The following is a 13930-nucleotide window of genomic DNA, read 5'->3' on the forward strand; positions in this document are numbered from 1 at the left end:
GAAATGTCCACCTATAATGCTACATGTAAAATTGAATGGCTTACCCACTGGCGCTAAGCCAATTCATCATGAGTAAAAAGATGTTTGAGAGACTGTGGTGCAACAAGGCACTCAGACCAGCCCTGAGCCACATCCACACAAAACTGAGAACATACACCAAAGAGCTTATCACTGTCCTGGGCACCACCATGGTCAAGGTCACCTACGAGGGCACGGTGCACAAACTGCCACTCTGGATTGTCCCGGACGATGGCCCCACACTGCTTGGAAGGAGCTGGCTGTTCAAAATCCGCTGGAACTGGGATGACATCTGAGCGCTATCACATGTCGATGAGGTCTCATGTACCCAGGTTCTTAACAAATTTCCTTCCCTTTTTGAGCCAGGCATTGGAAACTTTTCCGGGGCGAAGGTGCGGATCCACTTGGTCCCAGAGGCACGATCCATTCACCACAAGGTGCGAGCGGTACCTCACACAATGAGGGAGAGAGTGGAAATTGAGCTGGACAGGCTGCAACGCGAGGGCATCATCTCCCCAGTGCAATTCAGTGAATGGGTCAGCCCGATTGTTCCAGTACTCAAAAGTGATGGTACGGTCAGGATTTGCAGCGATTACAAAGTAACTATTAATCGTTTCTCGCTACAGGACCAATACCCGCTACCTATGGCAGACGACCTATTTGCGACGCTGGCAGGAGGCAAGATGTTCACCAAGCTCGACCTGACTTCGGCCTACATGACGCAGGAGCTGGAGTCGTCTTCGAAAGGCCTCACCTGCATCAACACGCACAAAGGACTGTTCATCTACAACAGATGCCCGTTTGGAATTCGGTCGGCTGCAGCAATCTTCCAGAGAAACATGGAGAGCCTACTCCAGTCGGGACCATGCACGGTGGTTTTTCAGGACGACATATTGGTCACGGGTCAGGACACCATCAAGCACCTACACAACCTGGAGGAGGTCCTCCAGCGACTGGATCGCGTAGGGCTGTGGCTGAAGAGGTCGAAATGCGTCTTCTTGGCAACAGAAGTGGAGTTTTTGGGGAGAAAGATTGCGGTGTACGGCATTCGGCCCACAGATGCCAACACAGAGGTTATCAGGAACGCGCCCGGGCCACAGAACGTCACGGAGCTGCGGTCGTTCCTGGGACTCAACTAATTTGGTAACTTCCTACCGGGGGTTAAGCGCCATCTTAGAGCCCCTACATGTGTTATTGCGTAAAGGTGAGAACTGGGTATGGAGAAAAAAAAACATGTAATTGCTTTTGAGAAAGCCAGAACCATTTTATGCTCCAACAAGCTGCTTGTATTGTATAACCCGTGTAAAAGATGCGTCGTCGTATGGAGTTGGGTGTGTATTACAACAAGCTAACGTTGCGGGGAAGTTGCAACTTGTCACCTATGCTTCCAGGAAGCGGAGAGGGCCGACAGCATGATTGAGAAAGAGGCATTAGCGTGTGTATTCGGGGTAAAGAAAATGCATCAGTACCTGTTTGGCCTCAAATTTGAGCTGAAAACCGATCACAAGCCCCTCATATCCCTGTTCACTGAAAACAAGGGGATAAATACTAATGCCTCAGCCCGCATACAAAGTGGGCACTAGCGCTATCTGCGTAGAACTATACCATCCGCCACAGGCCAGGCACCGAGAACTGTGCGGATGCTCTGTCGGCTACCATTGCCCACCACGGGGGTGGAAATGGCGCAGCCTGCAAACTTGTTGATGGTGACGCAGCCCGCAGACTTGTTGATGGTCATAGAAGCGTTTGAAAATGATAAATCACCTGTCACGGCCCGCCAGATTAGGACTTGGACCAGCCAAGAATCTCTGCTGTCCCTAGTAAAAAACTGTGTACTGCATGGGAGCTGGGCCAGCATCCCCGTTGAAATGCAAGAGCTAATTAAGCTGATCCAGCGGCGAAAGGATGAGCTGTCCATTCAGGCAGACTGCCTGTTGTGGGGTAACCGCATAGTGCTACCCAAAAAGGGCAGGGAGACGTTCATCTCGGATCCCCACAGCACACACCCGGGTATAGTAATGATGAAAGCGATGGCCAGATCCCACGTGTGATGGCCCGGTATCGACTCTGACTAAGAGTCCTGTGTACGGCAATGCAGCGTGTGTGCTCAGTTGAGCAACGCGCCCAGAGAGGCACCACTAAGTTTGTGGTCCTGGCCCTCACCAAATAGTTTTCATTTTGACTTTGGCAGGGGGGGGGGCGTTGAGTGATGTTGTGTATCTGTAAAGCATGCATTCCCATGTTCCACCACCAAGGAGAGCATCCCCCGAAGTCCCAGTACTGTATATAAGCTGGCCTGTTACTGACTTTGGAGTGTCTTAATAAAGACCGAGGCCACTGTTAATTTAACCTCCCTGTGTTAAGAACACAACAGCAACCTACGTTCAAGTCTGATTTTAGGACCCATTGCTCCAGGGCGGCAGCGCTGTCAATAGCCACTCCGTTAATTTTACGGCAGGGGCCTCGCTGTTCAGGTTTAATTTGTCTTTTGTGGTTGGAGAGCAATGAAAGCCCGATGTGTCGGGGCCCTGTTCAATCAGCAACTCTTACCTTTCCGCTGAGTGGGTGCGGGGTATAAACGCCACCCCGGGTTTGTTCTGCTCTTTACCTGCTCTCCTCTTCCCGGCAGCCCCTCCGCACAATGTCCGCACCAATAAAGTTTGTTTAAAATTTACCGCCCTCGGCACGTCCCGTCCAGTCCAGCTTCAACAGCGGCCAGAGGCATAAATCCCTCCTTACAAAATCAACGGTGGCGAGAACTGCGACATTCCATAAAATGCATCTTCGTCTCTCAGAACGTTCTCTCTGACAAAACGTCGAATTATAATTGTCGCTGGTCGGGGCGCCATTTTTGTGCGGGGCATTTTTTAAAGGGCCTTTCGCTCCGCGAGGCCAGAAGTTTCATTCCATATTTGATCAGTTCGAACATTAAAATTAGTTCAGTTTTGATATTCATTTTAGCAGCCGTATTTTTTAAAACGGTCAAACACTGGGATCCACGCGTTAATGTTAATAAAGTTGGTTGAGAGGCGGAAGTGACGCCGCGTGGCTGGCATGGCGGCGGGCGGGTGGCCGGTGAGGTGAGGTGAGGGACGGTTGGTGTTTGAAAGCTGCGCGCCGCGACATGTTCGAATCCTTTTACGTAACAAACAATGACAGGGACGCGCGAGGTCCGGCACTGGCGGCGGCGGCGGCGCTTTGCCGGCTCCGCTTTTGTGTGAGGCCTGCAGGGCAAGTGTGTGCAGGCGGTGCCGTGCGGCGGCGCTTCGTGTTGCTAACATCACTGCCTCGTAACTGGAAAGCCGCGGTCGGCTAACTACGGTTTAATGCCCAATGACTTTCCGATCGCCATTCTGCGGGCGGTGATCCCTCACAGTCCAGGACTCCAGGATTATTCCTCTGCTCCCGTCTCAAACGGTGGCCCGTAAACTCGAGTTAAGGGGAGGTGTATTTACCGTGGTGCTCCATCACCCTAAAGGCCGTCCGAAACGTTACTGCTGTGTCTCCGTTGCCTCTTGTTGAAGTGTTTTATTCTTCAGCGCTACAATTTAAAGGCAGGCTCGGAGCAGACTCTTCGTTGGGGGGTGACAATGCGCTGAGGCCATCGCTCCCCAGTCATGATGTCAGCCTCGGCTCAGTGGGCAGTACTCTCACCCCTGACTCGATGCTGGGATCCACTGCAGGCACTTGAGCACGTAATCTTAATCTAGGCTGGCCCTCGTGAGGGTGTCGTGTTTTATATGTGACTTTAATGTGCAGCCCCGTCTGCCCTCAATGGATGTAAAAGATCCGATGACGCTGTTTGAAGAAGAGCAGGGGAGTTTTCCCCTGATGTCCTGGCCAACGGCCGCGCACCAATGGTAAAGACCTGCACAGGCTGCTCACCTGCAGCTGGAAGAGATACCGAGCAGCAAAAAAAAAATTAGAGGAACTTTGGTCCTGACCAATATTTAGCCCTCAACTAACTTCATTGAAAATCTGGTCATTATCTCATTGATATTTTTGAGACCTTTCTGTTTTTAAAATTGGCTGTGCTTTGGGATGCCCTGAGGTCATGAAAGGTGCTTTATAAATGCGAATGCTTTCTTTCTTTTACAGTGAGTCCTGTGTAAAAGGTCTGCCAATAAGTTGTACCTCTGCTTCTGCGCACTATCAAGGCTGATACTCTAGTGCCATACTGAGTGAGTGTTGTTGTTCAGCTGAGGTATATCGTGGTCCCAGATCTTGTGGTTTAACTAGATGTTAAGAATTCTATGATGATGCTTGGTACTTGGGGAAGTACTGAGTGAAGTGACCCAAGGTATGGTGTTATGACTTGCACTGATTATAATTTACAATGTCATGTATTCAGAGGCACAGTATAAACTTATCAAACTCACAGATAACATCAAGCTAGAGGGCAATCAAATCTGAAAGAGCAGCCTACTTACAAAATTAGTTCTTATGTAAGTGGGAAGATCAAGGCCAAATGAAATTAAATGCTGATGTATAAAGAATCGCACGTTAGAAGAAAAAATTGGTGGCACACAGCGTGAGATAGAACGGGATCGAGAAGAGAAAGAGTTAATGGATTCAGCACTTAATTTCTGCTCTGCAGTGACTGGAAACATTAATAAAGCAAGCAGAATGCTGAATTATATAGCCAGTAGACCGCTAGTTAAGGCGTGCAGCTGGAATTGTTTTGGTGCTCTGGTCAGACACAATTTTGATCCATTTTTGGGCATCAAGACGGGAGAGACATTCAAACCTTGCAAGTGGTGCGAAGAAGATCCACAAGGCTGATCAGAGGGATAAAGTTTGAGGAAGACTGTACACTTGATCTTTTTATCTTGTAGGATGTGAACCTCATTCAAATATGAGATAGAACTACGGTATGGAAAAAGTAAACCTGGAGGTGGACAAATCCCCTGGACCTGGTGGCGTGCATCCTAGGGTCTTAAAAGGTGGCTGCAGAGATAGTGGATGCATTGGTTGTAATCTACCAAAATTCCCTGGACTTTTGGAAGGTCCCTGCGGACTGGAAAACCGCAAATGTAATGCCCCTATTGGAGAAAGAAAGAAGGAAACTATAGACCAGTTAGCCTAACAACTGTCATTGGGAAATTGCTGGAATTCATCATTAAGGAAGTAGTAACAGGACATTTAGAAAATCATCATGCAGTCAAGCAGAGACAGTATGGTTTTATGAAAGGGAAATCATGTTTGACAAATTTGCTGGAGTTCTTTGAGGATGTAACAAGCAGGGTGGATAAAGGGGAACCAGTAGATGTCGTGTATTTGGATTTTCAGAAAGCATTCGATAAGGTGCCGCATAAAAGGTTACTGCACAAGATAAGAGCTCACGGGGTTGGGAGTAATATAATAATAGCATGGATAGAGGATTGGCTAACTAACAGAAAACAGAGAGTCGGGATAAATGGGTCATTTTCAGATTGTCAATCTAACTAGTGGGGTGCCACAAAAATTAGTGCTGGAGCCTCAACTATTTACAATTTATATTAATGACTTGAATGAAGGGACCGAGATAGGTGGGAAAACAAGTTGTGACGAGGATGCAAAGAATCTGCAAAGGGTTATAGATAGGCTAATTGAGTGGGCAAAAATTTAGCAGATGGAGTATAATGTGGGGGGGATAATAAAAAAACAAATTATTATTTAAATGGGGAGAGATTACAAAATGCTGCGGTACAGGGGGTCCTTGTATATGAAACACAAAAAGTTAGCATGCAGGTACAGCAAGTAATTAGGAAGGCAAATGCAATGTTCGCCTTTATTTCAAGGGGGATAGAGTATAAAAGTAGGGAAGTCTTGCTACAAATGTAAGACTACACCTGGAGTACTGCGTACAGTTTTGGTCTCCTTATTTAAGGAAGGATATATTTGCATTGGGGGCAGTTCAGCGAAGGTTCACGAGGTTGATTCCTGAGATGAAGGGGTTGTCATGAAGAAAGGTTGGGCCTATATTTATTGGAGTTTAGAAGAATGAGAGGTGATCTTATTGAAATGTATAAGATTCTGAGGGGGCTTGACAGGGTAGATGCAGAAAGGATGTTTCCCCTCGTGGGGGAATCCAGAAATAGGGGGCATAGATTCAGAATAAGGGGTCACCCATTTAAAACAGAAATGAGGAGGAATTTCTTCTCTCAGGGTTGTGAATCTTTGGAATTCTCTACCCCAGAGAGCTGTGGAGGCTGGGTCATTGAATATATTTAAGGTGGAGATAGACAGATTTTTGACTGATGGGGGAGTCAAGGGTTATGGAGAGTGGGCGGAGAAGTGGAGTTTGGCCATGATCTTATTAAATGGCGGAGCAGGCTCGAGGGGCCAAATGGCCTACACCTGCTCCTATTATGTTCTTATGGAACAGTACTTCAAGTTACAATGATGATGGGGCATGTGGGCAAAAAAGACAAATTTAGGACTGACTTGATATAATTGTATATCATACAGTGATCAACACATGGAATAGACTCTTAGACTGGGTAATGGAGTGAAAATGCTGGAAGGAAATGATTAGATATTGTGATGAAGGACTGTGGGTTTGTTCTGGATGATGAGCGAAGATGGCTGAAATTGTTTTCCTCCTCCTGATCTAGTGATCATTCATCTCATTACTGTTTGTGATGCAAAATAACTGTTGCATTTGCCTACATAATAGTCACTGCCACTCTATTGTGGAAAGTCCGTAGAGATATTTTGATGTAATACGGTGCTATCTAAATGCAAATGTTATTTATATCATCAGTAGGGTAATGGGATGACTGAAAACACCACCACAGATGTATCCCATTGTAGTATTGAGAGATTATGGTTAGTTTAGGCAGTTTAGTAAACATTTATTTTCTTTAAGTATTCTCTTAATGTGACTTGGAGCAACAACAACTTGCAATAATATTTAACACTGGAAATGCTCCAAGGTGGTATAGAGGGTGTGTGAGGGGGTGCAAAAATAGAGAAAAGAATTAAAGAAGCAGACAGTGAGCCATGGTGGGAAAGTTAGGACAGGTGACTAAAACCCTGGTCGGAAAGATGGGTTTTCAGAAGATTTTTAAAGGTGGTAGTAAAAAGAAGTGGTGGAGAGTTTGAGTAAAGAGTTTAGAGAATACATCTAGGGCTTCTGAAGGCTCTGCCAACAATAGTAAGCTTAAGAGACAGACATCAAACTAATAAAACCATGAAAAAATATTTGGATAACCTTTTATTTCTTTATAAAGAAAAACCTATCTTTTCAACCTTGCTTTTGGTCATTTCTCCTAAACCTTTCACTGCTGCTCAGTGTTTGCTTCTTCATTGTGATGTTTTCTAAGTTTAAAGGTGCTATAATAAATGCAAGATCTTATTGTGTCATTTGTGTGTGGAAAGTAAAGCAAAGACTTGTATGTGACATTATTGTAGAGCAAAATGATGCACCGCGCTCTTCCAGACCACCTTCCTTCTCAAATATAACATGTTTTTGTGAAAAGCTTTTTGTGATCAATTTTAAAAGCAAATGGTAATTTGTTCCCTTCCTTGATGATGAACATTTGCAGGTACTCAAGCTTCTGTAGAATGGTTTTAAGTCAGAGTTCTTGGGTTAAAAGCAAAGCTGAAATTAGCATTGAAATGTGACTAAAGAATGGACTAACCAATTCATATATAGTGCAGTATTTCAGGCCTCCATAGGTGGGAACGATGATTTATACACCAACAATTTGCATTTATATAGCACATTTAATGTAGCAAAATGTCCCAGGGCGCTTAACGATCAGTATCAATAAAAACATTTTAGACACTGAGCCACAGAAGGAGATATCAGGACACATGACCAAAAGCTTGGTCGAAGAGGTAGATTTTAAGTAAGGAGAGGTTTAGGCAGGGAATTCCAGAGCTTGGGGCCAAGGCAGCTGAAAGCACTGCCACCAATGGTGGAGCGATTAAAATGGGGGATGCGCAAGAGGCCAGAATTGGAGAAGCACAGAGATATCGAAGGCTTGTAGGGCTGGAAGAGATTACATAGATAGGGGAGGGCGAGGTCATGGAGGGATTTGAAAACAAGGATAAGAATTTTAAAATTGAGGCGTTGTCGGACCGGGAGCCAGTGTAGGTTGGGAAGTACAAGGGTGATGGGTGAACAAGACTTGGAGCAAGTTAAGGTACGGGCAGCAGAGTTTTGGATGAGCACAAGTTTATACTGAACCAGGTCAAGCACTGCAGGAACTTGTGCTTTTGATGTTTAACAGTGCAGTTACATTGTCACTTTTGTATTGCCATGAAGTGGTTCCCATTTTGTAGCAATACAAATGTGATGGTATACCCCCTTGTGCTGTCAAACCTGGTTTTAAAAAGGGCTCAGGGATTCTTTGGATCTACTGGGAATTTTAAAAGACATAAAATTGTTTTATATAACGTCTTGAACAAGAGCTACAGTATGAATACAACCTTAATGTTTGTATATTCTACCAGTTTAGCATAGCAGCTATTCTTCAATATAGTTATCCTGTATTTGGTAAGTTGCACTTAATCAGATCATCGAGGGTAAACTGCCTACATTGTTTATAATGGACGAAAATGACCTCAGTACTAGCCCTTGTACCTTTTTATCCTAATCAGATATTTACTAAGCTTTTTAAAGGAGTTAATTGATAAGCCAGTTGACTTAGAAGCAGCTTTTGCTAGAATATCTACTATTCTAACATGAATCACATACCTGTAAGATGGCACACGAGGTACTTTCTATAACCAGTAAGCCATGCCAGCTTTGTTTTAAGTGTTTAGTTTTGTATAGCACTACTTGATAGAAGCTTATCTATTTTATCAGATGAAAATGTAATTTTCTGTACTCATTTTTTCTTTTTCTAGTGAGATCAATACTGGTCATTAAACTTGTATTTCAAATTTTGATCCTTTCAGGTACCTGGGAGAGGAGTGCAACTTCTGCTAGAATAACATTTGGAAAACAATGGCTTCTTACAAACCAACCGTGATTCAGAGCTACCCAAAACTTGGAAAGAAGGTCACACAGGACACATTATACTGGAAAAATTATAAGGTATGATCACAATGAATGATCTTTGGCGGACTTAATACGTGTGAGCATATTATGTACTATCTTTATTTGTGCAAATTTTAACATTAATCACTAGTTTGTAAGTAAGAAGGGAGAGAGTTTGCATCCTTATTTAAGCCATTAGGCTGGTTTCCCACTGTTATGCATACAGTGACTACAGTACTTTTAGCTACAATTGAATATTTAACCCTGGCACCTGAAAGTATTACAGAATCAGCAGTCCCAGGTATTTCTGAGCTTTGGGCTTCTTAATGTAAAATGTGGCCAGTTGAGTTTTGTTGAAACCACATATATGAGAAGGTTTTCATATTTCCCAGTATATAAGACTGAAAATTCTTTAAGTCTTGATATTTAAAACACACTGTCCATATGACTGGATTTTGAGACGTTCCGTATTTTACACATAGGAATCCATCTGTACCCCACATCACTAACATATGAAGCTGTACATCTGATACCAGTACTGGCTTAACTTTATTTTCTGTTTCAGGCTCCAGTTCAGATAAAGGAATTTGGTGCTGTGACAAACATAGATTTTTCTCCAATTGTTCCCTACAACTATGCAGTAACTGCTTCTACAAGGGTGAGTGCAGAATAAGTGTCCTTGTCTTAAAAAAATGAAATAACTTCAATTTGATTTGATCCAAGTGTTTCTACAAAACCAAAATTGACTGTTTTACTGTGTCAAATGGTAGTGCAGATCTATTTCAATGTGATTTCGCAAAAATATCCAAATCAGAAATTGCACGTTAATCATTCCATCATTATCATCCTCATAGGCAGTCCCTCAACATCAAGGAAGACTTGCTTCCACTCCAAAAGTGAGTTCACAGGTGGCTGTACAGTCCAATACGGAAATTACAGTCTCTGTCACAGGTGGGACAGACAGTCATTGGAGGAAAGGGTGGGTGGGGAGTCTGGGTGCCGCACACTCCTTCCACAGCCTGCGCTTGTTTTCTGCATGCTCTCGGCGACAAGACTCGAGGTGCTCAACGCCCTCCCGGATGCTCTTCCTCCACTTAGGGCTGTCTTTGGCCAGGGAGTCCCAGGTGTCGGTGGGAATGTTGCACTTTACCAAGGAGGCTTTGAGGGTGACCTTGAAATGTTTCCTCTGCCCACCTGGAGCTTGCTTGCCGTGTAGGAGTTCCGAGTAGAGCGCTTGCTATGGGAGTCTTGTGTCGAGCATACGTACAATGTGGCCTGCCCAATGGAGCTGGTCAAGTGTGGTCAGTGCTTCGATGCTGGGGATGTTGGCCTGATCGAGTACACTAACGTTGGTGCGTCTGTCCTCCCAGGGGATTTGCAGGATCTTGCGGAGACATTGTTGGTGGTATTTCTCCAGCAATTTGAGGTGTCTACTGTATATGGTCCATGTCTCTCAACCAGGAAACACCAGGACTGGGTTTGATGAGAATGATCAGGAGATCCAAGAGCTAATAAACAGCAAGCACAGGGCATTTCTGAACCTTAAACAACAACCCAACTCGGGAGCAGCAAAGCAGCTTTACAGACGGCTTAAGGCCGAGGTCCAGCAAAAAACCCGCGACCTAAAGAATCGATGGTGGGTGGAGAAAGCACAGGAGATTCAGCAGCTGGTCGACAGCCATGATGTGCGAGGATTCTTCACCACAGTCAAGTCCACCTACGGCCCAAAGCCCCACCCCACTGCTGGCCAAGAACGGGGAGACATTCATCAAGGACACCGAGGCAGTCAGGACCCGCTGGAAGGAGCACTTCGAAGATCTCCTTAACCGAGACTCTGCCTTTGTCACGAGTGTCCACGACTCCATCCCGCAGCATGCTACTCGCCACCACCTCAGCAATACCCCAGCCCTGCATGAGGCAGAAAAGGCCATCGGGAGCAGATGGAATCCCCGCTGAGGCACTAAAATATGGCGGAGAGGCATTTTTGGCAACCATTCCACTCGTGTTCTGTTATGAGAGGTATAATTGCGCTTGGTAGAACACTTTAAACCCTTGTTCTACCACTTCTGTGTTTTAAAGGTGTTAGTTGGGAATAGATTTATTTTTTTTAAAGCGGGTGGATAAATATGTTGAATGAGATTGAAGATTATAAAGATACAGAGATGAACAAACATTTAAGGAACAAGTGGTCTTACAATGGTGGAACAATTTGTAGAATGTAATTGATCAGAATTGTTACCTTAGCTTAGTGCTGAAGTGTTTTGTTGGATGGTCCTTTAGCATTTGGGAGAAATTTCACAGCACTTTTAAGAAGTTTATCTGTGGCTTTGTTGCCTCCGTCGAGATTGAATGAGTTAGGTAGTGTTTGTGACAGATCACAACTACATGTTTTGTGGAAAGAAAGAAATTGAATTTATATAGCGCCTTTCATGATCTCTGGGTGTCCCAAAGTGTGTTAGAGCCAATTAAGTACTTTTAAAGTCTAGTCACTGTTGCAATGTAGGGAAACGTGGCAGATAATTTGCGCACAGCAAAGTACCAGAAACAGCAGTGAGATATGTGAGAAGATAATTTTTGCATAACTGTTGGTTGGGGGATAAATATCGGTCAGAACACCTGGAGAGCACCCCTACTCTTTGAAAAGTGCCATGGCATCTTTTACATTCACCTGACAGGGCAGACGGATCCTCGGTTTAACATCCGAAAGATGGCACCTCCAACAATGCAGCAATCTCTCAGTACTGCAACGTGTCAGCCTGCTCAAGTCTTTGTGGTGGGGTTTGAACCCACCACCTTCTGAATTGGAAATTAGAAAGTTACCACTTAGCCAAAGCTGATACTGAAAGAACAGACTTGTTGGTTGAAAGGCCTTTTCTTATGTATGCTTAACTACCTCTTGGTTGTTGGGAGTTGAACTATTGGTTCCAGAAGATGCCACAGGTACGACCAGATCTTTCTCCGTGTTTTAAATGATGCCTCCTCATTATTACTTACAATTCTAGGTGTAGGGTTAGTTAGCACTAAATTGTTTTTAAAAAAAAAAACACTTGGTGACTTGTATGGTTGGATACCCATCGACATATGTTCTTAAACAGCTGTTATACTGTGTTGTTTTTGACACACCTGTGATATGTTTAATAACATCCGTATTTAATTGTTTAGATCCACATATATGGTCGATATTCTCAGGAACCCATCAAAACATTCTCCCGATTTAAGGACACGGCATACTGTGGCACATACAGAGATGATGGAAAGCTGCTTGTTGCAGGCAGTGAGGATGGTATTGTTCGCCTTTTTGACGTTGATGGCCGAGCAGCACTCAGGCAGTTCAGTGGACATACTAAGTAAGTTAGGAACTTAAGAACTAGGAGCAGGCCCTTCAAGTTTGTATCACTATTCATTAACATCATGCCTGATTTTCTATCTCTGTTCCACATATCCTCATATCCTTTGCTTCCCATAGTATCCAAAAATCTATCGTTCTGTCTTGAGTGTACTCAACAACTGAGCATCCATAGCTCTCTAGGGTAGAGAATTCCAAAGATTCACAACCCTTTGAGAGAAGAAATTTCTCCTCATCTCAGTCCTAAATGGCCGACCCCTTATTCTGTGACCCCTGATTCTAGACTCCCCAGCCAGGCAAACATCCTCCCAGCATCCACCCTGTCAAGTCCATTATAAATGTTACACATTTCAATGAGATCACCTCTCATTCTTCTAAACTCTGGAGAATATAGAAACATAGAAAATAGGTGCAGGAGCAGGCCATTCAGCCCTTCTAGCCTGCACCGCCATTCAATGAGTTCATGGCTGAACATGAAACTTCAGTTCCTGCTTTCTCGCCATACCCCTTGATCCCCCGAGTAGTAAAGACTTCATCTAACTCCCTTTTGATTATATTTAGTGAATTGGCCTCAACTACTTTCTGTGGTAGAGAATTCCACAGGTTCACCACTCTCTGGGTGAAGAAGTTTCTCCTCATCTCGGTCCTAAATGGCTTACCCCTTATCCTTAGACTGTGACCCCTGGTTCTGGACTTCCCCAACATTGGGAACATTCTTCCTGCATCTAACCTGTCTAAACCCATCAGAATTTTAAACGTTTCTATGAGGTCCCCTCTCATTCTTCTGAACTCCAGTGAATACAAGCCCAGTTGATCCAGTCTTTCTTGATAGGTCAGTCCCACCATCCCGGGAATCAGTCTGGTGAATCTTCGCTGCACTCACTCAATAGCAAGAATGTCCTTCCTCAAGTTAGGAGACCAAAACTGTACACAATACTCCAGGTGTGGCCTCACCAAGGCCCAGTACAACTGTAGCAACACCTCCCTGCCCCTGTACTCAAATCCCCTCGCTATGAAGGCCAACATGCCATTTGCTTTCTTAACCGCCTCCTGTACCTGCATGCCAGCCTTCAATGACTGATGTACCATGACACCCAGGTCTCGTTGCACCTTCCCTTTTCCTAATCTGTCACCATTCAGATAATAGTCTGTCTCTCTGTTTTTACCACCAAAGTGGATAACCTCACATTTATCCACATTATACTTCATCTGCCATTCATTTGCCCACTCACAAGTCACTCTGCAGCCTCATAGCATCCTCCTCGCAGCTCACACTGCCACCCAACTTAGTGTCATCCGCAAATTTGGAGATACTACACTTAATCCTCTCGTCTAAATCATTAATGTACAATGTAAACAGCTGGGGCCCCAGCACAGAACCTTGCGGTACCCCACTAGTCACTGCCTGTCATTCTGAAAAGTACCCATTTACTCCTACTCTTTGCTTCCTGTCTGCCAACCAGTTCTCAATCCACGTCAGCACACTACCCCCAATCCCATGTGCTTTAACTTTGCACATTAATCTCTTGTGTGGGACCTTGTCGAAAGCCTTCTGAAAGTCCAAATATACCACATCAACTGGTTCTCCTTTGTCC

The 13930-nt window shown here is 44.6% G+C and overlaps 2 protein-coding genes across 7 annotated transcripts in view; one reads left to right on the forward strand and one right to left on the reverse strand.

Moving 5' to 3' along the window:
* Positions 1–3014, reverse strand: part of ankra2 (ankyrin repeat, family A (RFXANK-like), 2) — a 56959-nt gene extending 53945 nt beyond the window's left edge. For both annotated transcript variants that reach the window (XR_011593952.1, XM_070885941.1), the window contains exon 1: positions 2569–3014. The gene's annotated coding sequence lies outside the window, so the exon portion shown is untranslated. The remainder of the gene's footprint in view (positions 1–2568) is intronic.
* The window catches only part of utp15 (UTP15 small subunit processome component), a 38665-nt gene continuing 27386 nt past the window's right edge, over positions 2652–13930 (forward strand). The window contains exons 1-5 of one of the 5 annotated variants that reach the window (XM_070885935.1): positions 2652–3103; positions 4117–4199; positions 8908–9046; positions 9555–9647; positions 12152–12336. In XM_070885935.1, coding sequence (XP_070742036.1) covers positions 8957–9046; positions 9555–9647; positions 12152–12336 — 368 coding nt within the window. In that variant the 5' untranslated portion in view covers positions 2652–3103; positions 4117–4199; positions 8908–8956. Of the gene's footprint in view, positions 3104–4116; positions 4200–4232; positions 4319–8907; positions 9047–9554; positions 9648–12151; positions 12337–13930 lie in introns of those variants that run through there. The other 4 variants (XM_070885936.1, XM_070885938.1, XM_070885939.1 and 1 more) reach the window with 4 other exon arrangements.

This window comes from Pristiophorus japonicus, chromosome 1, assembly GCF_044704955.1.
Source record: "Pristiophorus japonicus isolate sPriJap1 chromosome 1, sPriJap1.hap1, whole genome shotgun sequence".
Taxonomy (NCBI): Eukaryota; Metazoa; Chordata; class Chondrichthyes; family Pristiophoridae; genus Pristiophorus; species Pristiophorus japonicus.